We start from the raw sequence: 27,084 nt of genomic DNA, 5'->3' as shown, positions 1-27,084 counted from the left end.
TATAACACTGATAGATATGCACAGCTGTTTGCCCCCCCCCCCCCCAGGTATTAATACATACTCTGGATTAATTAATAAGTAAAAAGTGACTTTATTAAATACAGAAAGTAGGATTTAAGTGGTTCCAAGTAGTAACGGACAGAACAAAGTGAATTACCAAGCAAAATAAAATAAAACACGCAAGTCTAAGTCTAGTACAGTAATAAAAACTGAATACAGATTTAATCTCACCCTTAGAGATGTTTCAATAAGTTTCTTTTACTGACTTGCCACCTTTGTAGTCTGGGCACAATCCTTTCCCCTGGTACAGCCCTTGTTCCAGCTCAGGTGGTAGCTAGGGGATTTCTCATGATGGCTCCCTCTTGTTCTGTTCCACCGACTTATATATCTTTTGCATAAGGTGGGAATCCTTTGTCCCTCTGGGTTCCCACCCCTCCTTCTCAATGGAAAAACACCAGGTTAAAGATGGCTTCCAGTTCAGGTGACATGATCACATGTCACTATAAGTCCCCAAGCCTTCGTTCCTCCCAGCCTGACTCACAGGAAGGCCTGCCTGCAAACAGTCAATTGTCCTGGTTGCACAATCCACAGTAATCCACAGTCAATTGTCCTGGTTGCACCATGGGATAGATATCCACAATACACTGCTTTCTGCACTGATGCAAGCGCTGCTAGTGAGGATGAGCTCCACTGACACAGAGGGTGGTGTGGACATGCACAGCCAACTTAATTACTGCAGCAGCTGGATGTTGATTTAAGTCGACTTCAGTTTGTAGTATAGATGTGCCCTTAGTAAAATAATGATGCAGTGACAGACCAAGGGTGGATGTAATTTCGTTTATGTAACCAAGGCAGGCCAGCCTTCTCTCTTCCCACAATCTGGAGCAGTGAAGAGCATCCTGGTCTTTGGCCCCTCCAAGTCCTGGACATGTATCAACAGATTCAAGCTATCCATCACTATCTTAATGCAGTCTTCAGTGCTTTTGTAAAGCAGCTTAGTGTTTATAAATGTTATAGTATGAACATGTGATTGAGGAGGAGGGAAGATATTATTTATAAGAACACTTGAAGCTTCCAAAGAATTATGAAAATGGGGTTTGGGAGACGATAAGCACTTGAATACTTAAGTACTTGCAGAACATTTCATAGTGCTCTAAAGATAAATGAACAATGGAATCTTGATAAGGTCCTTAGGCATATGCCACAATTCAGCTGTGTTCAGTGAACAGTTTTCTTTATTGCAGGTTCACTGTCATGGTTGTAATAGGTAACAGAGAGTATCCTGTAGCTACAGGTAAAACCAAGAAAGAGGCAAAAGAAGAGGCCGCAAAGGCAGCATGGGATAGCATAACACAAGAAAATCAAGTAAGTAAACAACATCTTTTGTTTAAAAGTAAATGGTAAACTATCCTTGTTTTGTTTGGGTTAGAGGGCTTTGAATGGGTCATCTTCAGATGTATCCCCTGAATCATGGTAGAGGCAATTCAAATGGTCTCTAAACTGTCTGAGTGACAGGTGTCTGTCTAGAAAATCCTTAAGCATGGCAATTCTACTACATGTCAAAGCCAAAACTAAAAACCTCTCATCCTGGTTTGTGGGACCAAAAAGCCCGACAATGTGACTGGATATCGTCTGCTCTTTTTAGAACATCCTCTTTCCTATTTGTCCCTTTGTAAAAAAGAGATCTTTGTCCAGACCAAGTGGATCCATTAGAAATTTCTCTGTTGGAAAAGAATGTCCTTTTGTAATATTCCATTAGAGTTTTTTTCCAGACTTTTAATTCTTTTTTATATTCTTTAGAGTTGGTTTTGGAAAAGATATTCATATCAGTCATGAAATTTAAAAAAATCCGTGTCCACATTGTAGTTTAGAAACAAATGTTTAGTTTCAGAACCATAATGGGGGGGAAAAAAGTGAAAGGTATAAATTGATGCTAAATACAACCTGTTAAATTGAGGTATCACTGGAAAGGAAAATAAAAGTATATTTTAAAAAAAAATCTCAAGTCTGTCATATAGTCATCTTCTAACAAGACTCTTCTTTTCAAAGATGTTGAATAAACATGACCCAAGAGCTAAATCCATCTTTATATGACTATATATTGCAGAAAGAAAGTGCTTCCAGGAAAATAGGCTGTAAGAAGGAGTTGTGATCTGAAAGTTCATTATAGTCTCATTTTCTAGGCATACATTTTCAAGCTAAATGTCTCCAATTAAACTTTTTCATTGATCGTCTCACATAGGTTTATCAAGACACAGATCTGGCGAAGGGACCACAGTATTTCTTAACAATTGATTTTTAGGTGAGAAATCTGAGCCAAAGTCAGATCCAAAAGGTATCCAAGTATTTTCTAAGCAACAGATTACACTTGGGGGACACAAGTGAATCCAGAATACCAAATATTAAACACTTCATGCAAGGCATATTTAATCTATCTAGCAAGTTACACTGGATTTCTCTTAATGTCAGTAGAGTGTGAGAGGCATTTTGTTAGACCTCACTGAATTCTCCCTTTTGAGATGTAGTGCCCTGAACTGAACAGAGCAGGATAATTACCGGTAATCATTTTCATGTGGTAGTCCTGTTAAAATATATGGCATTTGTGTTTATTGTAATTCTCATTATTTCTATTTCTGAAATATATTACATTTATTGTTCACAATGGCCATAACTGGGGTTAAGGAGTTGAATGGTGAAGACTGTTTTATGGAGCTGCCAAGTAGAGCTGGCTGGAAAGCTTTCTTGTTTTGTTTTGTTCTCCTCACCCCAGAGGAAAATCTTGTGGATTTTGGCCAAAAATCCCAAACTGAAATATTTCAATTCTGAAATGCCACTGTGGTTTGGATGTCTCATGCTCTTCTTGTTTTGTGTAGGCTGGGATCCCTGATCAGGACTGCATCTCTCATGATGAACCATAGAATTCCTTTTTGGTCAGGGGGAGGCAGTTCATCTTGGCAGCTCAATGCCTGCGGTGCATCATGAGAGATGAAGTCCAGCTGTAGAGCCTGGCCCATAGAGGAGGATGGGAGCATGAGGTACCTGAATGACAACTCCCACAAGAGACAGAGGCTGCATTTCAGAATTGAATTATTTCAGTTTTCCCCTGACCTTCTCTTTTTAGCATTCCAGAGAGTCAGCAATATTTCTGCAAGGCCCATAGGTACTTCACAGTCCTTTATAGAATGTGTATTTCTACATGGTGCATCTCATGAATGGGATAACTGGAAGGAGGTGCTTTGCAGACAGAGAAGCGTTCTGTATTCATTGGTGTCCAAACATGGGGTGGGGAACTAGGGCCTGTCATGGAAACAAATAGTCTAACTGAATAAGAACCATACTCAAAACAAGAATGTTCACTAGGCCAAACCTGCACTGAGTTGGGTTCCAGTCTGAGCTTTATTTTATGTGAATGACTATTGCTTGTGGGGGAAAATGCTGGAACAAGAGGTTTAGCGACAGTAGGTGCAGTACTAGCATTACAGGTATTCCCCCTACACTGCCTCATCCTTGAGCTGCAGGGACCTCATTAAGGGGTTGGAGGAGAGTACTTTAGGCACTTTCAGCCTTTAACCTCTTTGCAGAGAGCATCTGCAACTGCTGAAGATGGTGATTGTCATGTATGGATACCTATTGAGAGCAGTTACTCATTTCAGTGGCCACCAAACAGTCATCAAATATTAATTTGATCAGGATTCAAACTTAAATAACTCCTTGTCCTTATATGCACAACGGCATTGAGCACAGAAATAAGGGAATTCAGCCTGACACCTAAGCATCTTAATGTCATTCAGTACTTGCTAGCAGGTGAAAGCCTGTGCTGTCACATGGGTCTAATGCATGTGTGTAAAATGGCTGAGAACATAATAACTGAATGGTAACCGATGGTGAATCCCAGTGGTGGTTGAACCTGGTCATATTCCCAATAAAAAGAGCTCTCAACCGTGCTTGTAGCTGTTTCCATCGCTTTGTGCTGATTGAACAGAGATTCTAAGTTTCAGCGTGATTCGCCAGCAGGTGACAATCCTGAAATCTTCTATTAAAGATTCGTTGATTATAAACTTCTTTGCAAAATCTACAATGGTATATTTTTCAGAGGAACAGCCGTGTTAGTCTGTATTCGCAAAAAGAAAAGGAGTACTTGTGGCACCTTAGAGACTAACCAATTTATTTGAGCATGAGCTTTCGTGAGCTACAGCTCACTTTATCCAGGATGGTTCTCTGCTTTACAGAGCCAGTACATCCTATTAGTGGCGATTGGGAAGTGGTTTATTTTTAAAACGTTGTGAAATGTCTGTAGCAGTTGGTTAAGGATTCACAACCCCTGCAGTTATACCAGCACTCTCATGATGCTCATTTTGTGTTCTTTAGTAACTTCAAGCCTTTCAAGCTATGCATATTTTGTATATTTATTTTGTAGACTAAACAGGCTTCACTCCCACAAACTCCGCAGCCGCAGCCATCGCCGCCGCCACCACCGCCAGCAGAGTTTTCATCAGACATACTGATAGAGATAGAACCACTTGACTATATCTCCATGCTTACCAAATATGGACTAAAACATAACATAGTGATGGAGTATAAATTAGAAGATGAATATGGACCCCCCCATAAAAAAACGTAAGATGTGGTTAATGTTGTTAATTCCTTCTGCTTCTTCTCTCTATTTGCCTGCTCTTTTGTTTCTTTACATGGATGCTTTTAGATGAGTCTCCAGAACTGCAATCATGTACTCGCTGCCAAAGTCAAAGGGATCTGTCACAGTGACCTGCTTGAGGAAAGGGCATTTTTTTGTATCTGTTACTGGAATGAGATCTACCCACAATTGAAACCATAATGGGAGGAATTAAAAGTGAATTGAAGGAATCCAGATAGCGGTGGAACTATTCCAGCAACTGTTTGCTAAGAACTGCTCCCAAAAGAGTGATATTTAGCAAGGTATATCTTATCTTAAAAATATTGACAGTTTGTGACATTGCCAGTGCATGACCCCCTAATTACTCCCTTACAAATTTCTGATCAAATCAGCTTTTGAGATTGGCTTAACAGTCCTATAAACCAAGGAATTAAACCTGTTACCACTGAAGTCACTGAGAGTTGTTATTGCTTTCATAGAGAGCTGGATCAGTTCCCAGCTGCTAAAACACAATCTTCAAAGGAGAAAACATGTCTATTTGTACATTATGAGAAGCAAAACAATTCATAAAGGAAGCCTTGCTTTCAGTCTTGTCCAAAGGAAGCCTCAGCAAACAGCCTTTGCTGTAGGTAGCTGGTATCTGTGCAGAAGTATGCTACTACTTCTGAAAAAAATCCGGCAGTTGATTCCTCAGTTTCACCTTACTTCCAGACTGGGGCTTGATTCACCTGCTTCCTAGGCTAGAAGACAACAAAAGTCTTGTTTTCCTTCTGATTCTTTTTGCGGCTTCTCTAATTAAGGCTCCTTCCTTGCCTATCAGACCTTAGCTTTCAGATCCTGCTTCCAAGTCCTGGTGACTCTGGTAATCCTTAAGGGGTAGGTTTCTTTTCTCAGCCCATTGAAGAGGTTTAACCCTTTGCGCTTCATCCAGGAATGGAGCGCAGATTCCCCATCACAGAGACAATACTGAAACTTGATAGAATGATAAAACAGTGGTTGCATAACTTGTTACTTTTATTACAGAAGCATCCAGATGTCACTGTTAGGACCGTTGTCCCATCGTACTAGGCATTGTGCATTCAGTAGAAAACAACAGCCCCTGTCCCAAAGAGTTCAAAGTCTAATTGAGATTAGTCATAATAAGTGGGTATAGATCATGAAAGAGGAATTAGGAAAGAAACAGGTAACAGTTATAAGAATACATGGTTATATAGATTAGCTATAAGCTTAACTTACAAAATTGTCAAATTGTTTTCAAACTGTGCATGTCCAGTATATAATACCTGGTTATTAACTACAGGGAAGGCCAAGCTAGATTGTAGAGGTGGGTGAGTAGCACTATACACAAAAGAGTTGATAGAATCCAATGAAATGAAATAAATTTACGTGCAGAGAGGACCATATAGTAGAATCTCTAGTGATACAAATTCCAAGTTGTAAGACGACTTCTTACCAGTCTTCTGATAAGGGAAAGAAAACAGAGTGCACAACACTGATGGACATTAGAGATAACAAAGTCCAAAAAAAGTGACAACCTCTCTTACTCACTTATATTGTTTCAAAAAAAATTAAAAGAAACAAACCTCTGAAGTCTCCAAATTGGCTGTTTACATAATATATTCAACTTTGTTCCCCTTCCTCAGGCTCTGCAGTGTTTACCTACATGTCACATCTTGTCTCTAATTAGCAAATGCTTGTGTAAAGTCAGATAGTTGCATGAGTAGCTCCATTGACTTCAGTGGGACTATTCACGTGAGTGAAAGTAAGCACGTACACATATACTGGATTGGGGCTTTCATGTAAGCTCTTTGGGTTAGAGATTGTCTCTTTTTATATATTCACATCATAGTAGCCATCTTATTGTAAAATTCGAATGGAAAAAGTCATTGTAGTTTTTATCTCAATAGCTAGTGGAGGTAAACCCCATGTGGGGGGGGGGGGGGACTAGTTATATTGAGGTAAAAGCTATAGTGCATTGTTTCCACTAATAGTATACGCTGAAATAGTTAACTCAATATAAAAAGACACCTTTTATTGCAGTGAATACATAGCCTTGGTTTTCTCTGCAGAGGATAATGGGGAGATATCTGTTATTTTCAGATAATAAAGACCTACTGTTAGAGACTAGGTTTGCCAGGTGTCCAGTTTTTGACAAGAATACATGGTCGAAAAGGGACCCTCTTAGCTCCGGTTAACACCGCTGACCGGGCCATTAAAAGTTCGGTCGGCGGCGCAGTGGGGCTAAGGCAGGCTTCCTACCTGGCTCCGGGGGGTTCCTGGAAGCAGCGACATGTCCCTGTAGTGGGTCTCTGCACACTGTTTCCATCCCGAGCACTGGCTTCACAGCTCCCATTGGCCAGGAACCATGACCAGTGGGAGCTGTGGGGGCGGTGCTTGCAGGTGAAGGCAGCGCACACTGTGCAGAGACGCCTGGCTGCGCCGCCACCTTGGAGCCCAAGGACATGTCGCTGCTTCCAGGGAGCCGCCTGAGGTAAGCGCCACCTGGAGCCTTCACCCCGCACCTCCTCCCACACCCCAAGCCCCTGCCCCAGCTTGGAGCTCCTCTCTGAGCCTGCACCCCAACCTCCTGTCCCAGCTCGGAACCCCCTCCCGCACTCTGAACCCCTCGGCCCCAGCCCGGAGCCCCCTGCTGCACCCCAAATCCCTCACCCCTGCCCCGCACCCCAGCCTGGAGCCCACTCCTGCACCTTGAATACTTCATCTTTGGCCCCACCCCGGAGCCCTCACCCTCAGCCCAGAGCCCTCACCCTCTCCTTCAACCCAAACCCCTGCCCCAGCCCCGAGCCTGCTCCTGGTTCCTGAACCCCTCATTTCTGGCCCCATCCTGGAGCCCACACCCCCTGCCGGAACCCTCACCCCCTCCCACACCTCAATCCTCTGCCCCAGCCTGATGAAAATGAGTAAGTGACTGAGGGTTGGGGAGAGTGAGCGACAGAAGGAGGGGGGAAGGAGTGAGTGGGGGGTGGAGCCTTGGGGAAGGGGCGGGGTACGGGGAGGGGAAAGGTATTCAGTTTTGTGCGATTAGAAAGTTTGCAACCCTATTAGGGAACAAGGTATTAAAAGAGGTATTGAAACAAATTGATAAATTTAAAAAACATCAATTCATCAGCGACACATCCAACAGTTCTGAATGAATTAAAGAATGAAGTGTCAGAGCTGCTAACAAAAAAATGTAATTAATTTAAATTAGCTATTGTAGTAGAGGGTATGAATGTTGTGCTTATCTTTTTCACCTTTCTCTGCAGCGTGGGGCACGGGTCACTTGCTGGAGGATTCTCTGCACCTTGAAGTCTTTAAACCACGATTTGCGGACTTCAGTAGCTCAGACATAAGTTAGGGGTTTGTTACAGGAGTGGGTGGGTGAGATTCTGTGGCCTGCGTTGTGCAGGAGGTCAGACTAGACAATCATAATGGTCCCTTCTGACCTTAAAGTCTATGATTCTATGAATAATGTGGTAGGGTAACAGGAATGTCTAACGAAAGAGCCCTAATTCATAGCAGGTACATTTTGGCGGAAATAATTAAACATAGAATTATAAAACACTAGCATGAACATGGAAAGATACGCCCTGATCTTGCAAATATGTGTGTTTAAAGTTAATGGGACTAATTGGGTTTAATGTTAAGCATGTATCTGAGAATTTTCAGGATCAGTGTCTTAGTCTGGAATCTATTTCCAAACTGTCTTTATAATTCTTATTACCCTGTCACAAATCCATGTTCTTTTTTTAGCAAAATGACTTGCCATAGCAGTATTTTTAAATAAAATACATTTAGTAGTTTATTCAGGGTGAGAAGTGCTTTATGTTTAAGAAATGCTTTTTAAATTGGTAGCTTTCAAACTGATTTCAGTGCTCCTTTAAAGAAAAACTTGCTTAATTCAATTATGATTTAAAAAATAATCTTACTCTTGTTTAATTCCGTTAAGATTTTTCACAGAATCTGTCCTGGTAAATCAAACACAGACTTTAAAATTCTTCACCACAAATGTTTTATTCTGTAGAATGTGCTTTAATCAGCCTGCGCTCGCGCGCGCTCTTGCACTCTCTCTCTCTCTCTCTTTTAAATAATATACTATTCTAGGCTAAGTTGTTGTTACAATTTTGCAATTTAAAAAATACCTTTACAAGGAACTAATCTTAAAATCTACATTCAGGGTTTTCAAATGACTAGTAGTTTTGGGTACCTTATTTAAGATGCTTTATGGGACTGGCTCCTCAGAAAATGCTACGCCCTATCTTCTAAAAATCCGACCCTTTTAAGGCATCTCAAGTTAGATGACTAAAGTTATATTTGAAAATGTACATATGCAGAAGAATATTGAAGAACTCTGTTCTTCCTAGAATCATTTCTACATGACATTAGTATTCAAAATCGTTAACATTAGAATTTGCCGTACAGGATTTATGGATACTGTTTTATTCTCTATTATTCTTACAGATTTTCTTTTAGCTGTAAAATTGGTGACCAGATTTATGGTGAAGGCACTGGAAATGATAAAAAAGCTGCAAAACAGGCTGCTGCAAAACGTGCATATGAACAGTTAAGATCTTAAGAAACGTCAAGGGTATGTATTGCATGTAGTCTGTATGTAAAGAGACGACTGGCTCATTCATCTTTTGAAGCAAGGTCCATTATCATTTGGTTAAAAACTAGTCTGGTTTGTTTCCATTTGAGGGAGAAATAATCTTTGCCTCATAGATTTATGTTGGTGGTGCTCCACTGTATGGTAGCTAAAATTCACAGTGTCTGTATAGTCAATAGCTTATTGTACCCAAAAAAAAAAATCTGTATCTCTAATTGCATATTTCAGTATATAGTCCTGTGAGTTATCATTCAGTTAAAGACAAATGCATATGACAAAAGAATTTATGAAAAAATATTTCACTACAGTTTTCTTTAAAACTTAACTAATATACTGAAATGGAATTCTCTCGAGCATAGTACAGTGCTGCTGTACAATTACTAAGTTTTCTTAATTATATAGTTCCTTGCATTTGTGTTGGATGTGTTTAATTTGCAAATCAGAATTATTTTTTTTAATCATATGGGACCTGAGCCTGCAATGTCAGTGGAATTCAAGGGAAGTCAAGGTTGCTGAGCACCTCTTACACATGCCTAACTGTGATATCACACTTTTTGCTTTTAATCTGAAACTTCAATGTCTCTTACTAAGTGAAAACAAAGGGATGGAAAAAGGCAAAAACTCAGTTATTACTTACGACTAAATTTTCAGCCAGCTCTAAATTTGTAATGCAAACTTTGCATGCTTATCACTTTGCATGCCCAGTCACTATATAGATGGCAATTAGATGCAGAAGCCTGTTTATGCATACACTTCTATTTTTCCACATGCAAAATTGCATGTACAATTACCAGCTTTGAAAAGTTTGCCCTCAACTAATGAATACTGTTTTTTGGTCCTAATTCTTAATGGGGCCTCATCCTTGCATCCCTTGTTACTCTTGCAAATGAGGGCATGTACTATAAATGTCTCCTGGATTCGTGGTCAAGATCTGGTCATAAGATATTTACAAAACTCTACTTTTGCTGATATTTAATTGCAGGTGTGAAAAAGGATGTAAAATTTTAAATACCTGGGGCAAAATCCTGGCCACACTAAAGTTAATGGAAAAATTCCCACTTCAGTGGGGCAAATGCCTTCAATTTCACCCCAGTGCTTTACAGTTAAGCATGTGCATAAACTACTCCTGAGGGAATTTTGCACCAGAATATTAAAAATTCTGTACGTAATACTTTAAAATTCTGCAAATTTTATTTGTCATTAAAAATGGGGCTCCAGCATGGCAGTGGGGAGCACAGGCCACTGGCTGCATTGAGGTGGGAGATCATTCTGAAGCCTTCACCTCCGCTGGTAGGGGGACTCGACAGTGAGGCTGCACCCAACGCTGACACAGTCCAAGGGCCGAGAGTGGTTGGGCAGACTCAGCCCAGCAGGATCCAAATGTGGAGGGGCTTAGTGTGTGTGTGTGTGGGGGGGGAATCCAGGTGTGGGGTGAGAGGTTTCTGTGTGGGGGAATCTGGGTGAAGGCGGCTCAGTGGAAGATTTGGATGCACAGAGGCTCGTTGGGGGTGCAGGGGCAATGGGGCTTTGCAAGGGATCCAGGTGAAGGTGGTTGGAGCTCAGCAGGCAGGGTCTGGATGTGGGGAGATGGGGCTTGGTGTGGGGTGGTGTCTGGGTGCTGGGGGAGTGGGGCTTGATGGGATGGAGATCCAGGTGCAGCTGGTTGGGGATCCAGGTGCAGCTGCTGCCGAGGGGATGCCGCATGCCGGGCGCCCACTTCCCCCTGCGATTCCCCTGTGCACTCTTCTTCCCAATCTCATCCCTCCCCCTCACCCCCACATTCCCCTCACCCCCCTTACCCAGGCCCACCACAGGCACTCAGGGTTGCACAGAAAAGAGGAAGGTTCCCAGCACACAGAAGGGGAGCCCGACTGGCACTAGGACTTAGGAGATGGCGTTCAGCTGCAGAGTCAGCGGAGCCAAGAAGCAGCCTCCTGCAGTGGGAAGCTCTGCGCTTGCAGAAACAATGGGGAGGGGCAATGGCACGTAACCCTGTTTGCCCCCCATGCCTCACCCCTGTTGGGAGGGGCGAATCTCCCCCAAAAAACTGCGACCATGGTTGTACCCCCTCCCCCACGTGGCTGCTTTTTGCTTCCCAGTCGTTTTCTGCAGGGAAGCACAGGAATTCTGCGGGGGGCGGATGTTTTCTGCGGGCGCGTAGTCACACAGAATTCCCCCAGGAGTAATAAACGTCTTCCTCAGCTGGGGCTTTAGTGTTTAATGTACTTCCAATAACTTTTTCTGAAACTCCATTGTTTTTGTCATTTTAGAATGTTGTCATTTGTAGTAGCAAAGCTTTGACTGGTAGGTATCGGGTATTTGTTTTTTTTATATATATATATATACACACACAGGCAGGGAGACACACAGCTGTTGCCAGTTCTGCAAATAGTCTACTTAGCAGTTCCAGTGGAATGTCAAGCTGGTCATCTGCAAAGTAAGTTGGAACCATTAATATTGTGATGTTTAACATAAGGCATTTGCTTATAATTCAAGAACTAGTTGAGAGCGGTTAAGCAAAATCTTTTGCTGTCTTTTCACTTGTGAATTAATCAGTTGTATTTTAAACCTGTTTCTTTATCTACAGATCAAGAATACAGTTTAATTGTGCAATTGCATTTAATTTTTTTATATTTCTTGTAATATACTTTATGATACACAGATTTTTTGGCTATCCTGAATGCTTTCTTGTTGAGCACCAGTAATTATTTTAGAAGCATTTCTGCTTGATGTGAAAAGAAGAGTGTCACTCCATTGAAGTTTTCAGTAGCCATTTTTGTATTATGACACTGCTTTGTTTAACGGATGTCAGTTCTTTTCAGTAATTTCTGTGCACCACATTATAATTTCTGCTATACCACTTCTCTCTTCATTCTCCATTAATCCAAAGAGGCACAACGTATTCATGGAGAATGAAGAGAGAAGTTGCTAGCAGAAAGAAAATGATGGTGAGAAATTTTCCAGTCTGTGCTGGGACCCCTTGGCACCAGCCTATTGTGCTTGATGGTTAATTTGGCTCTGGTATCACCACTTTACTCTCTCTGATGCCCTGTGTAGTGTTAAAGAGCAGCTATATTTTGTACCAGTGGTGGCCTCACTGCATTGAAATGATCTCTGTACCTAACCTACCTTACCATAGTGAGAATACATAACTAACATTTATAAATCACAGTGACATAATAGGATGAAATCCATTATAGAAATAAGTATTTTATAATAAAATGTTATTGAATCACAAGAATTGTGTTACAAGTGAAGTTTTGAATTTTAAATTAATTCACATAATCCTTTTTCTGTGGTATCAAGAATTGTAGTTTTGATTCAAGAATTGTTTGAAGGAGATATATTGAAATCCATTTTTCCCCTTATAGTGGTTCTGATTCTGCATCTAAAAATATCAACTCAGATGGGAGCTTAGTAAATAAAATGAATGACCTGAAAGTAGATGAAGATTGTTCATCTCCTCGGGTACAGTATGAAAGCCTTTATTCCTTTATCAACTCAGATGGGAGCTTAGTAAATAAAATGAATGACCTGAAAGTAGATGAAGATTGTTCATCTCCTCGGGTACAGTATGAAAGCCTTTATTCCTTATAGTTAAATTTTAGACTGTCATTATTTTACTCCTGTTCATAATTTTCACTTTTAATGAAGATGTGGATAACAGAGCTACTATCTCCAAAATATTTAAGTTGCACATAGGTAAAATTGGATACTTGAGGCTGCTAATGTCTGTATCTAATTGTTGAAGTTAGTATGTCCTCAGATACTTTGCTAAAAGTGGAATGTGGCCCTAGTGCAGTGTAGTAGTTCATCTCTTGAGTGGGATAAACTCTTTGGAGTACACAACATGAGGTCTCTCTCTGCTCCTCACGAGCTGCCTGTTAACCTTGAACCACTCCCAGAAAGAAACATACGTGGTTTCACTCCGCTTTGTGATCCGTGTAGGTGGCCTGTTGTGTCACTGACGTCATGGGGGCTAAATGCAGGTTGAGCCGTTGGCCTGTGAGGGTGACAATGCTGGACTGGGGCCTAAAACTACCAATAAATTGGAGCCTAATCTTCTGAGATTGCGTCACTCTCTCTATTTCACTGCAAGAGTTAAGAACTGCTTCCTCTAGCAGCCTGTTAGAGCCTGAGTTAGGGGAGTTTCAGAGCATAGTGCAGTATCAATTTTCTCCTCTACCCACAATGGTTATCGTTACAAAATATATCTGAATGTTATTTAAAATGTTCATTATCTTTTTACCATCATTCTCACTAAACATACAATAGGTCAGATTTGCTGCTGGCTTAAACAGGCATACTTCCATGGAAGTTGATGGATCTGTGCTTGTACATTGAATGTAATTGATGCATATTGATTAGAATCATGATGTCATACTTAGAGCTGGGGGACATTTTTGAGCCAAAATGTCTTTCGGCAAAAAGTGTAGATTTGGCTATGCTGAAACGCTTCTGGAATTTGTGTCAGTTTTGCTAAATTGTTTGGTGTACCGTGTATATATATATATATATATATATTCTGAAAACTTGAAACCTTATTTCAGCACTTTTTAAATTAAATGTTATTTTTTCAGTTCAAAATGACTTTTCAGTTTGAAATTTCCTTTAATTTTTAAAATGTTAAAAAATGCTCAAAATAGAAATATTTAGTTTTAGCTTGAACTAAATGTTTTGTTTGATCAAAATGAATTTTTCCCAACTTCTGATTCATCAAAAAGTTTGAAGAAAATAGCTTTGGGGTTGACACAAACAGGTTTTTTTTTTCCCCCGGGATTGCCAGCGAACTCTGAAAAATCCATTACTCACACAGCGCTAGTAATATCCAAGTTTCATGAGGAATTTAAACTGAAGGTTGTCATCAAACAGATGAGCCAACCAGTCTAAGTATGGATTTGGACAGCTGGTAGCCACAGCCAATCCATATTAGAAAAATAATCATCATTCATCAAACAGTGAATATGTTTGTTTTTCTTTTTTGATATAGGCAACTCCCAAAAATGCTGCCATGAAATCTAAGAGGTATGTAATTACTTTGTTTTTAAATATATATGTTCTGAAATTAATATTGCAAATCCTGTTTTAGTGGCTTTGATACTTGACTAAAACATGACACCAAAAATATTTCCAGGTAAATTTCTTTTCTGTATTCATATATTACAAGGTTTTATTGTAAATTTTCTTTTTTCTCTAAGAAGAGAGATCGCAACTAAATTGGCACCTTCGTTCTCAGGACAGCAGGTCAAGGAAGAGAAAAAGGAAAATAAGTACACTAAGGATGAAAGGTGGGAAGGAGATTTTAAGTAAGAGATGTATAGTTATTGCAATGATGGGTTAGATTTCCCTGACTAACAGTTTTGCAAGTTTATTGCAAAACAAAGAAAGGGGGAGAAGGAATTCTATTTACAAGCATATGCAAACTGCCACTTGTGGGTGAGGTATAGGGTATTTCCTATAATAAGAATGTTTGTATTTGGCATTTGTGCAACTCTGTAGAATGTTTCTTCATTTTTTCCTCTACCCCGAGAAATGGCTGGTGCTACAAATGTTGTAATAGAAGAGGTTATTCAAAGAAAATAAGTTGACAGCTTCTGTTCTTATGAAAATTCCAAATGTAAATGTTATGAGTATGTAAAATAGTGTAGGAATGCCTCTAATCCAGGGGTTCCCAAACTTGGTTCACGGCTTGTTCAGGATAAGCCCCTGGTGGGCCGCAAGACGCTTTGTTTATCTGAGGTTTGAGTATCTCTTGTAAGATGATGCTCAGCGTCTCTCAGGAGATGCTCTGCAAGTTCCAGAATCAGACCCATACTTTCCAAAATTAATGTTAGGGCTGATTTTGCTAAAATTATTTATTTATTTATTTATTTATTTTTTTATTTTATTATTTTAAAGATTTATCAAGGATTTTGAAGAGCTAGAGCGAATTGGCAGCGGTGGATTTGGGAATGTTTTCAAAGCAAAACAAATTATTGATAAGAAGTACTATGCTGTCAAACGAGTCACGTGTAGCGAGTAAGTACTGTACATCTGCTTGCTTTTATTTGAAAGGACATTCTCAAACAGTTTCTGTAGATGAAACTGTTTGTTTGTAATAATCCCTTAAAAGTTTAAGTAATTTTCCTTTACAGCATTGTCCATTCTGTCTGACAAACATGTTTATTTCTCTGTTCTCAGAGGAGCTGAAATGAGTGTGCTGTCTTTTGATGTTTGCTTCTCTGTGCACTAGAATTATAGTCCAGCACAGCATAGGAAACAGGATTTGTTAACTTGTGCGCGCTCTCTTTGTTAATGTTGTGCCAATATTTAAAAAGAGAAAATGGGATGACCAGGTAATCATAGGAATGTCAGCCTGACGTTGATCCTGGGCAAGATGATGAAGCGGACAAAAGGGCAGGTGCATTCCTTGGATGCATAAACGGGAATCTCAAGTAGGGATAGAGAAGTTATTTTACCTCTGTATTTGTGTGACAACCCCCAGGGTACAATCTGGACAGTGGAACTGTTGTGCCCCCTTAACTCTCTAGCTTAGGATACCTCTCACACTGCTCTGCTAGTGAAAAGCAGCCCCTCCAGGTTTTGCTCTCACATAGCCATTAGCGTGTGAGAGTCACACCCTGCAAAGTCACATGAATGCTCTTCCAGCCTCTCATAAACAGATATAGGGCAACTCCTGCATATCTCTCAGTCCCAGCCTTGCACCCCAGCAATGCGTGTTTTACACGGTTCAAGACCTTCTTGATCAATGCAAGCTCATTAATTAGTCTGCCATTCCATCAATGGGTAATGGATATGCACCAGCCTTTGTTAACCTGAGTAGATTCCTCAAACCCTTCAATGAACCACACTGGTTTACATAAAACATTAAACAAGTTTATTAACTATAGAAATGTAGATTTTAAGTGATTATAAGTGGTATAAGCATAGAAGTCAGAATTGGCTTTTAAAAGAAATAAAAGATAAAATTGCAAGCTAATTCCTAAACTTTTTCATGCTAAGTAAAATTTGAAGCAAACAGCTTTTCTCACCCCTCCGGATGTTGCGGGCAGTTCACAGTTCTTAATACACAGTCTGGATTCCCTTCCCAGCCTGGGACCAATTTCCCCAATTCAAAGTCTTTCAAGCAGCCTTGTTTCAGTAGAGATGTGGGAGAAGAGAGGTGTGACTGAGTGTATGGACCACAGTGAGAATGCTATACTCAGGGTAGACTGCAAGGAATAGAGCAGACAATCCCCACAACTGGTGGTTTATTCTTCAGTTAGATTAACCAAATCAGTAACAAAACAGCTTCTGTAATACCATGCTGCTCTCCAAGTAGCCAAATACAGTCCCCTTTAAGCATTCCAGCCCTTGACCCCTAGCTAGACAGCCTCGTCTAATATAGTGAGAGGTTATTGAAAACCTGATTCACCATATGTGAGGTTCACCAGTCCCAAAGTACCATGAAAATGATTAAATGATTGGATAATATGCCTTATAGTGATAGACTCCAAAGAGCTACATGACAAATTTCTGTTCCCAATAAAGGGCTCTTCAGTCTAGCAGACAAAGATATAACAAGATCCAATGGTCAAAAGTTGAAACTAGACAAATTCAGACTGGAAATAAAGTGTAAATTTTTAACTGAGGAGCAATTTATCATTGGAACAATTTACCAAGGGCTGTGGTGGATTCTAAGCTGGAAATGGCCCACCTTGATTATCATACACATTGTAAAGAGAGTGGTCACTTTGAATGGGCTATTACCAGCAGGAGAGTGAGTTTGGGGAGGGGGGTGAGAAAACCTGGATTTGTGCTGGAAATGGCCCAACTTGATTATCATACACATTGCAAGGAGAGTGATCACTTTAGATAAGCTATTACCAGCAGGAGAGTGGGGTGGGAGGAGGTATTGTTTCATGGTCTCTGTGTATATAATGTCTTCTGCAGTTTCCACAGTATGCATCCGATGAAGTGAGCTGTAGCTCACGAAAGCTTATGCTCAAATAAATTGGTTAGTCTCTGAGGTGCCACAAGTACTCCTTTTCTCTAAGCCACTGGTAATCTTTAAATCAAAATTTGATGTTTTTTCCAAAAGCTATGATTTTGTTCAAACAGGAATTATTTTGGGGAAGTTCTGTGGCCAGTGTTATATAGGAGGTCAAACTAGATTATCACAGTGTTCTCTGCAGGCCTGGGAATCTATAAATTTGCAGAACACTTGGTAGATTATCTATGAATGGTGATTACTGCTTTTATAAAACTTGTCAGCTGCAGACTAACAGATTTATAGAACATTTAAAGAGACAGAGTCACTTTGAAAACCACATTTGTGTCTGAAAATGTTTGAACTGACCAGTAGCAGTTCAGATGACTATACACTGGGTGGGGGAAATCCTCCCTCCCTGTTTTTTCCTTTGTGCATTTGGCAACACTCTTTATAAAACCAGTATAATTGTTTCTTTGTCCTCGTGTCACTTGCTAAAAATACCATTATAAACGTCATCAGGGGAGCATAAAAAAAACTTTTCTGGACATTCTAATTTCTGATAAAATGCCGAGTAATATTTATTTTAAATAATCAATTAAAAAACAAGTTGTAAGTGTCTCTCTAACAAATCGTTTTAAGGATCTCCTCCTCCATGTTATTTACAACAGTTTCAGAGCAACCTTTAGCCTAAATTGCTTTGGTGTCTTATTTTAATGAGTATATTGTATTACTAAATGTTCTTCCAGGATATTTCCTATTTTCATTCACATTGCACTCCTGAGAAGTAAATTTAACATTTTAAATGTAAGCCCTATATGTTCCTCAAATAAAGGGTCACATTTGGGCCCCATCTGAGGTTGAAATTAATTCATTGGACAACCCTACAATAATCAAAGTAGGCCCCAACTCTGCAAATAATCTTGCATATGAATAGTCTTGCTGAGCTCAGTGTATGTAGAGGGACTACTTGCAAATTAAAAGTTATATGCTCTAGTGTTTGCAGGATCAGGGTCTTTGGATGCTTAATTTCTCCGTGAGAGCATCAACTCTATGCTTTGCTTATCTGTTGTGTTCTTATGACCAGATAAGGTATTAAGTACAAGAACCTGAGTTGGGGTGCGGTTCTCCTTTCAAACATTTTCAACAGGGTTCAAACACTTGAGTGCTCAGGATAATAGAGCAGACAACAGGCAAAACACAAGAACAGCCTGGCAAACGAAACGCAGCTAGTAGATACAATTTTCAGCTTCTCTTTAAAAATTAAACAGTGATATTGACTTTTAAAATAATTTAAAATAGATATTTAATCCTGAAGGTTACTACTGTTGCTTGATATCCTGTCTTCAATTAATCTTATTGTTCATTTTATTAAGAAGTGTCAGTTCGTCGGCGTTGGGTAATGAGAATTTTTCTTTGTTTATTTAGTAAAGTACAGCGTGAGGTACAAGCATTAGCAGAGCTTGCGCATGAAAACATCATACGGTATTACGCCTCTTGGACTGGGAAAGACTTTCTCAATTCTGAGAACAGTTCAAGCCTTTCAAGGTGAATAAAAATGAATTCTGTAGTGTAATCAATGGCTCTTTATCTGGAATAATCAGATTATTTTTTCCCTATTGCAGATTTGTGTGGCAAAAAATGAGTGAATTACAGATCCCTACACGTATATTTTTTCCATCTAATAAAAGAAGAAAGAACGTGAAAAATATTTAACATCAGGCAGTATGCTTAATGAACGATGTATATGTACATGTATATCTCCTTTTTGTTGATGAATTGCCACTTTTTTGGTGAACAGTATGTGTCGCAGATATGTACACTGACATTTAGGCCTAATTTGGAATGGTGTCTTATATTGAAGCCAAATCAGTAGCAGGATCTTCAGCAACTAAGAGAGATGGTATTTGCATTGGGATTAAAGTGCAGGAGTTATTTTTTCTCAAACCAGTGTTTCACTCACTAGATCATGCCCTGTCCCATGGTATTGTTCTGCCCCACCTTGTGGGGCCTACTGGCTGCTCAGCAGAAGAGCTGACTCAGAGCAAGTGTACACAACAGCCCTAAGTCAGCCTATGTTAGGTCGACTTACAGCCACTGCAGTAATTACTGTCCACACTAGCCTCCTTCTGTCAGTGGTGCATGTCCTCACTAGCGGCGCTTCCACCTCCTGAAGAGGGGCATTGTGGGGGCTGAGGGCCAAGTATCTAAGCTCCGCGTAGCTCCCCACTGGGAGCCCATCTGTCCCCACTTCCCCAGGCTCTCGGCTTCCTGCTGGGAGCTGGGGGGCAGCCACCCCAGGCTTTTCAGCTCCCGGAGCGGGGAGCCTCTGGGCGCAGCCTGGCTGGGAGCAGGGAGCTGGGGGCTCCAGCATGGAGCTGTGAAATTGACAAGACAGCCAGCAGCTGGTGTAAGTAACCGCAGCATCTACACAGACACTGTGTCGCCCTAACTACACCGACATAAGTGCTATGCCTCTTGTGGAGATGGAGTTGTTATTGTCCGTGTAGTAGGACACTTACATTGGCAGGACAAAGCTGTTGTGTGTACACTGACATAATTAGGATGAGGTAAATTGCCTTAAGTCAGCCTACTTAGTGTAGAACAGGCTTCAGTGGCAGGCAGCTGGCTGTTTGGGAGCTAGGATTGACTCCAGTGCCATCACTGGCAGCCCCAAGCCTACCTGGAGTGGTCCTAAAAAATTAGGGACTTTTGGCCACGATTGTGGGGGCCTGCAGCCAAATGAAAGGTTGGAAACCAGCAAACCATTGAGCCAACTGCTTAGGAACAATTATGTAGTGCTGTTTTTAATACTGTGATTTAATTTTACTCTTACAGACCGAGGCCAGATTTTCTATGTGATTGCCTTTTTATCCAAATGGAATTCTGTGAGAAAGGAACACTGGATGGCTGGATTGATGAAAAGAGAGGGAAGAAAAATTACCAAGATGAGTCTCTCATCAAATTTAGACAAATAGTGACAGGAGTGGAATATATTCATTCTAAAGGGTTTATTCACAGAGACCTCAAGGTAAGCAGAACAGATGATTGTTGTGTGGGTGGACAGATGTAATGAATAAATGTTTGGAGGATCAGAAAATGTTGAACTGTTGTTTTATTTTCAGTGGGACTCCATGTGAGCCTAAGGGTCTGTCAGTGTGTGTAAGATTGGGAATAAAATCACAAAGTGCTTTTGAATGTGAAATGCTGTATACTAGGTATATATTAAGTTTCAAGTTTGAGTTCAAAATCAATTTTAATAAATCACATACAACACATCATATATTTTAGTGTACTGAAGTTAATGCCCTAGGGAGCAGTGTTTTTCAAAGTTCGGGTTGCGACAGAGTACTGGCATGTAAGGCACTGGATTGCCTTGTTCAGCACCCAGGGAACCTAGTGGCTCTGGTCAGCACCGCTGACCAGGATGTTAAAGTCCCATTGGCGGTGCTGCCCAGCTAAGGCAGACTAGTGCCTACCTGTTCCGACACTGCGCTGCGCCCCGGAAGTGGCCAGCAGCGGGTCCGGCTTCTAGGCAGGGGGACCACAGGGCTCTGCATGCTGCCCCACCCCAAGCACTGGCTCCGCACTCCCATTGGCCGGTTCCCGGCCCCTGCAAACCTGGGGCCCCTTCCTGTACCCCAAACCCCTCATCCCCTGCCCCACCCCAGAGCCTGCACCACCAAACCAGAGCCCTGACCCCCTCCTGCACTCCAACCCCCGCCTCAGCCCTGAGACCCCCCCAAACCCAGAGCCCCTTCCTGCACCCCAAACCCCTCATCCCCGGCCTCAGCCCAGAGCCCTGACCCCCTTCCACACCCCTGCCCCAGCTCAGAGCCCCCTCCCAACCCTCTGAACCCCTCATTCCTGGCCCCACCCTCGTACCCCAACCCTTTGGTCCAGCTCTGAGCCCCTCCCACACCCCAAACCCCTCATCCCCAGCTCCACTGGGTCGTGGGCATCAAGAATTTTCTTCAACTGGGTCACCAGAAAAAAAGTTTGAAAACCACTGCTAGTACTTAACTGTATGTGCAAATGAGAACAATTAGTTATTATGGCAGTCATGATTTCAAATTTTGACTAGTGTGTTTAAAATCTCATTGTTAAACCAACAGTTTTTATTTTGATACATAACTCCTAATCATTTCCTTGACTGTTTAGCAACTCTTCCACTGAAGTACCCTATGACTGATTTTTTTCCTGGTGCTAAAAGTTTGTAATGTGAAACTGAGACATTTTTTCAATTGTCCTTTTTAGCCCCTCAACATATTCATATCTCGTGAAAATAAAATAAAAATAGGTGACTTTGGACTTGTAACTTCAATGACAGATGACCTGCGGACAACAGAAAAGGGAACAAGATCATATATGAGCCCAGAACAGGTAACTGTTACTGCAGGTTTAATAGTAAGACATCAGAAGATATGAGTGTCTCCATAGTTATCCTTGCATTTAAGTCCAGATTTAGCCATCCCTGTCCTAATTTCTCCAGTACTAAACCAGTTGCCTAAAGTTTTCCAGGTGTGATCCTAAACCAGGATAGATTTTTTTTTTTTTTAAACTGGAAAATCTGAAGCAAATTGCACAAGTCAGTTGTGAAATGAGGTGATCCTCTCTCATTGATACTGTCTTACGTTACAAAGTTTGAAGTCAGTGGGAGCTGTGGGTGATCAGCAATTTTGAAAATCAGGCCACTAATTTAGGTACTGAAATGTGAATTTGGGTAACTTTAGGCATCCATTATTGAAAATCTTGGCCTTAGAATCTCTGTGTCTGATTCCCTATCTGGAAGGGGGAATCAATTACTTATCCTACGTAGGTGGGACTATGGATGCTTTAAAGTCTGTATATTTCATTTTACTTAACAGTAAATATTATCTCTGTTTCACAGATGGGGCATCTTTGGCACAGAGATTTAAGGACTTGTATGAGGGCCTGGTGGACCCAATCATGCCGTCCTAAGGCAAAACTCCCATTGACTTCATAGGGATTTAGCTTGTATAAATACTGCAGAATTGAATTGTATGAAAACACTTCAATTATGATACATTTTAAGACCTAAAAGGCATGTCTGGTATATGCTATTTTTATTGTAATCACCACAGGCTGGAGACAAATATGGACAGGAAGTGGATATATTTGCACTAGGATTAATTCTCTTTGAAATTCTTTGGATATTTTCCACTGATGCTGAAAAATTTCAGGTAAGTAATCTTAAATTATTAATGAAAAATAGGTCAGAAGAAAACTATATAAGGCAAAATATGACTTGACGTGTTACTTGTATATTATGTAGTGTTCCTTATTGCCCCATATGTCTGGAATACCTTCCTTATACCAGTACATCAGGTGTTCATCCTCTCTTCATTCTTGTCCTTCCTGAAAATTCATTTCAGTGAGGCCCACATATTCATATTACTTTTGTGAATAAAAGCTGTCTTCAAAATTTAAAACAAAAATTACCCTAGCACCATTCACTTGTCAATGTGTTTTGGTGCTCTCTGTTTGTCACCTCTGTGTAGCCTTTCATTTTATTTAAAGTGAATTTTGTAATGTGATACTACACCACCCTGGGATCGGCTCTGGCAGCTACAGTTTCAATCTTAACAGAGTGAAAGTCACCTTTGCTACTTGCTTCAGATTTAGAGTCTCTAGGAACACATAAAGACCAAGGGTAGTGACCACACAGACATTCACGAGTACAAGATCTAGTCTGTTTTACAAGTTTTATTAAAGTTTCAGTTAAAGTTTTGAATACCCAAGCATACAGAAATTCTTTCCGAACCTACGCACAAGTTACAAATATAGTTCGACTCACATCCTTAACAAGAGTTAGGGTCTGATAGGTCTCTCATGAATTGATTATTAGTAGAGGGATGGTTCCTGCTGGAGTTTCCCATAGGAAGCTCAATTTTCCTAATCTAGGCACCCTTTTTTATAATGTAATTCTGACTATACCTCATTAGCATTTCTGCACATCAAGCACCCTGCGGTTAGGGCATGTGTTAGCAAAACATGATTACTGGGTATCTTGCAATATCACCCACTGGTACATCTTTTCCCGTAATCTTAGGGCATCGGGTTATTCTTCGGTCATTTAGTTATATCAGCATTTCTTAATTTGATGGCCTAGTATGGGTAAGCTAAAATCTTACAGGCCTCAGCCTGTAGGCCTTGCGTTTCCGCCCTACTTACTTTTACCCGGTACAATTCCTCTAAATACTGATCAATCTTATACTTCTATAATCCTACAAATTAACTCTAATTAACATACAATGAATATATATGACATTGATTAATCATAACATCACACAATAAATGAACAATAAACTAAAATCATTGGCTACAACTGCTATCTGTTGCATCCAATGAAGTGAGCTGTAGCTCACAAAAGCTTATGCTCAAATAAATTTGTTAGTCTCTAAGGTGCCACAAGTACTCCTTGTCTATTTGCTATCTAGTCTGTCAGACAGCTCTGCTGTCTAGTACAGCAAACTTAATCTCCATCAGAGACGGGAAGAGAGAGCAAGCGATATGAATTGAGATACTTATGTGGCCCTCAGCACTATGGTATCTGAGTGTATCATTATTTATCCTCACAAAAACCCTGTGAGGTAAAGAAATATTGTGTTATTTTACAGGTGTGCAACTGAAGTACAGCGAGATTAAGACCCTGATCCTCCAAATACTTAACAACGTGTTTCAGAGTAGCAGCCGTGTTAGTCTGTATCTGCAAAAAGAACAGGAGTACTTGTGGCACCTTAGAGACTAACAAATGTATTTGAGCATAAGCTTTCATGGGCTAAAACCCACTTCATCGGATGCATGCAGTGGAAAATACAGTAGGAAGATAGGTTTCAGAGGAACAGCCGTGTTAGTCTGTATTCGCAAAAAGAAAAGGAGTACTTGTGGCACCTTAGAGACTAACCAATTTATTTGAGCATGAGCTTTCGTGAGCCACAGCTCACTTCATCAGATGTGTACCGTGGAAACTGCAGCAGACTTTATATACACACAGAGAATATGAAACAATACCTCCTCCCACCCCACTGTCCTGCTGGTAATAGCTTATCTAAAGTGATCAGCAGGTGGGCCATTTCCAGCACAAATCCAGGTTTTCTCACCCTCCACCCCCCCACACAAATTCACTCTCCTGCTGGTGCTAGCCCATCCAAAGTGACAACTCTTTACATAATCAAGTCGGGCTATTTCCTGCATAGATCCAGGTTTTCTCACTTCCCCCCCACCCCCAAACACACATTTAAACTTGGAGAGTGGTCAGTTTAGATGAGCTATTACCAGCAGGAGAGTGAGTTTGTGTGTGTTTGGGGGTGGGGGGGAAGTGAGAAAACCTGGATCTATGCAGGAAATAGCCCGACTTGATTATGTAAAGAGTTGTCACTTTGGATGGGCTAGCACCAGCAGGAGAGTGAATTTGTGTGGGGGGGGTGGAGGGTGAGAAAACCTGGATTTGTGCTGGAAATGGCCCACCTGCTGATCACTTTAGATAAGCTATTACCAGCAGGACAGTGGGGTGGGAGGAGGTATTGTTTCATATTCTCTGTGTGTATATAAAGTCTGCTGCAGTTTCCACGGTACACATCTGATGAAGTGAGCTGTGGCTCACGAAAGCTCATGCTCAAATAAATTGGTTAGTCTCTAAGGTGCCACAAGTACTCCTTTTCTTTTTTAGTAGGAAGATACACACACACACAGAACATGAAACAATGGGTGTTATCATACACACTATAACGAGAGTGATCAGTTAAGGTGAGCTATTACCAGCAGGAGAGAAAAAAAGCCTTTTGTAGTGATAATCAAGATGGGCCATTTCCAGCAGTTGACAAGAATGTGTGAGGAACAGTAGGGAGAAAGATTCATAGATATTTAGGCCAGAAGGGACCATTATGATCATCTAGTCTGACCTCCTGCACAATGCAGGCCACAGAATTTCACCCACCACTCCTAAAAAAGACCTCACACCTATATCTGTGCTATTGAAGTCCTCAAATTGTAGTTTGAAGACCTCAAGGAGCAGAGAATCCTCCAGCAAGTGACCCGTGCCCCATGCTACAGAGGAAGGCGAAAAACCTCCAGGGCCTTCCAATCTGCCCTGGAGGAAAATTCCTTCCCGACCCCAAATATGGCGATCAGCTAAACCCTGAGCATATGGGCAAGATTCATCAGCCAGATACTACAGAAAATTCTTTCCCGGGTAACTTGGATCTTACCCCATCTAAAAACCCATCACAGGCCATTGGGCCTATTTACCATGAATATTTAATTACCAAAACCATGTTATCCCATCATACCATCTCCTCCATAAACTTATCGAGTTTAATCTTAAAGCAAGATAGATCTTTTGCCCCCACTACTTCCCTCGGAAGGCTATTCCAAAACTTCACTCCTCTGATGGTTAGAAACCTTCGTCTAATTTCTAATCTAAATTTCCTAGTGGCCAGTTTATATCCATTTGTTCTTGTGTCCACATTGGTACTGAGTTTAAATAATTCCTCTCCCTCTCTGGTATTTATCCCTCTGATATATTTATAGAGAGCAATCATATCTCCCCTCAACCTTCTTTTAGTTAGGCTAAACAAGCCAAGCTCCCTGAGTCTCCTTTCATAAGGCAAGTTTTCCATTCCTCGGATCATCCCAGTAGCCCTTCTCTGTACCTGTTCCAGTTTGAATTCATCCTTCTTAAACATGGGAGACCAGAACTGCACACAGTATTCCAGGTGAGGTCTCACCAGTGCCTTATATAATGGTACTAAAACCTCCTTATCCCTACTGGAAATACCTCTCCTGATGCATCCCAAGATGACATTAGCTTTTTTCACAGCCATATCACATTGGCAGCTCATAGTCATCCTATGATCAACCAATACTCCAAGGTCCTTTTCCTCCTCCATTACTTCTAGTTGATGCGTCCCTAGCTTATAACTAAAATTCTTGTTATTAATCCCTAAATGCATGACCTTACACTTCTCACTATTAAATTTCATCCTATTCCTATTACTCCAGTTTACAAGGTCATCCAGATCCTCCTGTAGGGTATCCCTGTCCTTCTCTAAATTAGCAATACCTCCCAGCTTTGTATCATCTGCAAACTTTATTAGCACATTCCCACTTTTTGTGCCCAGGTCAGTAATAAAAAGATTAAATAAGATTGGTCCCAAAACTGATCCTTGAGGAACTCCACTGGTAACCTCCCTCCAACTTGACAGTTCACCTTTCAATAGGACCCGTTGTAGTCTCCCCTTTAACCAATTCCCTATCCACCTTTCAATTTTCCTATTGATGCCCATCTTATCCAATTTAACTAATAATTCCCCATGTGGCACAGTATCAAACGCCTTACTAAAATCTAAGTAAATTAGATCCACTGCGTTTCCTTTATCTAAAAAATCTGTTACTCTCTCAAAGAAGGAGATCAGGTTGGTTTGGCACGATCTACCTTTTGTAAAACCGTGTTGTATTTTGTCCCATTTACCATTGACTTCAATGTCCTTAACTACCTTCTCCTTCAAAATTTTTTCCAAGACCTTGCATACTACAGATGTCAAACTAACAGGCCTATAATTACTTGGATCACTTTTTTTCCCTTTCTTAAAAATAGGAACTATGTTAGCAATTCTCCAATCATACGGTACAACCCCTGAGTTTACAGATTCATTAAAAATTCTTGCTAATGGGCTTGCAATTTCTTGTGCCAATTCTTTTAATATTCTTGGATGAAGATTATCTGGGCCCCCCGATTTAGTCCCATTAAGCTGTTTGAGTTTCGCTTCTACCTCAGATATGGTGATGTCTACCTCCATATCCTCATTCCCATTTATCATGCTACCATTATCCCTAAGATCCTCTTTAGTCTTA

General features: G+C 40.8%; 1 protein-coding gene across 1 annotated transcript in view; it reads left to right on the top strand.

Annotated features, from left to right (window-relative positions):
* Positions 1-27,084, top strand: part of EIF2AK2 (eukaryotic translation initiation factor 2 alpha kinase 2) — a 47,677-nt gene that overhangs the window by 12,674 nt on the left and 7,919 nt on the right. Inside the window, 12 exon segments of the mRNA XM_048843690.2 lie at positions 1,245-1,365; positions 4,418-4,617; positions 9,095-9,221; positions 11,594-11,676; positions 12,611-12,806; positions 14,230-14,264; positions 14,438-14,527; positions 15,138-15,257; positions 18,637-18,756; positions 20,047-20,239; positions 21,466-21,591; positions 22,314-22,412. Coding sequence (XP_048699647.2) covers positions 1,245-1,365; positions 4,418-4,617; positions 9,095-9,221; positions 11,594-11,676; positions 12,611-12,806; positions 14,230-14,264; positions 14,438-14,527; positions 15,138-15,257; positions 18,637-18,756; positions 20,047-20,239; positions 21,466-21,591; positions 22,314-22,412 — 1,510 coding nt within the window.

Source organism: Caretta caretta, chromosome 3 (assembly GCF_965140235.1).
Source record: "Caretta caretta isolate rCarCar2 chromosome 3, rCarCar1.hap1, whole genome shotgun sequence".
Classification (NCBI taxonomy): domain Eukaryota; kingdom Metazoa; phylum Chordata; order Testudines; family Cheloniidae; genus Caretta; species Caretta caretta.
The sequence above is the reverse complement of the archived record's forward strand: the minus strand, read 5'-3'. Positions and strand labels throughout refer to the sequence as shown.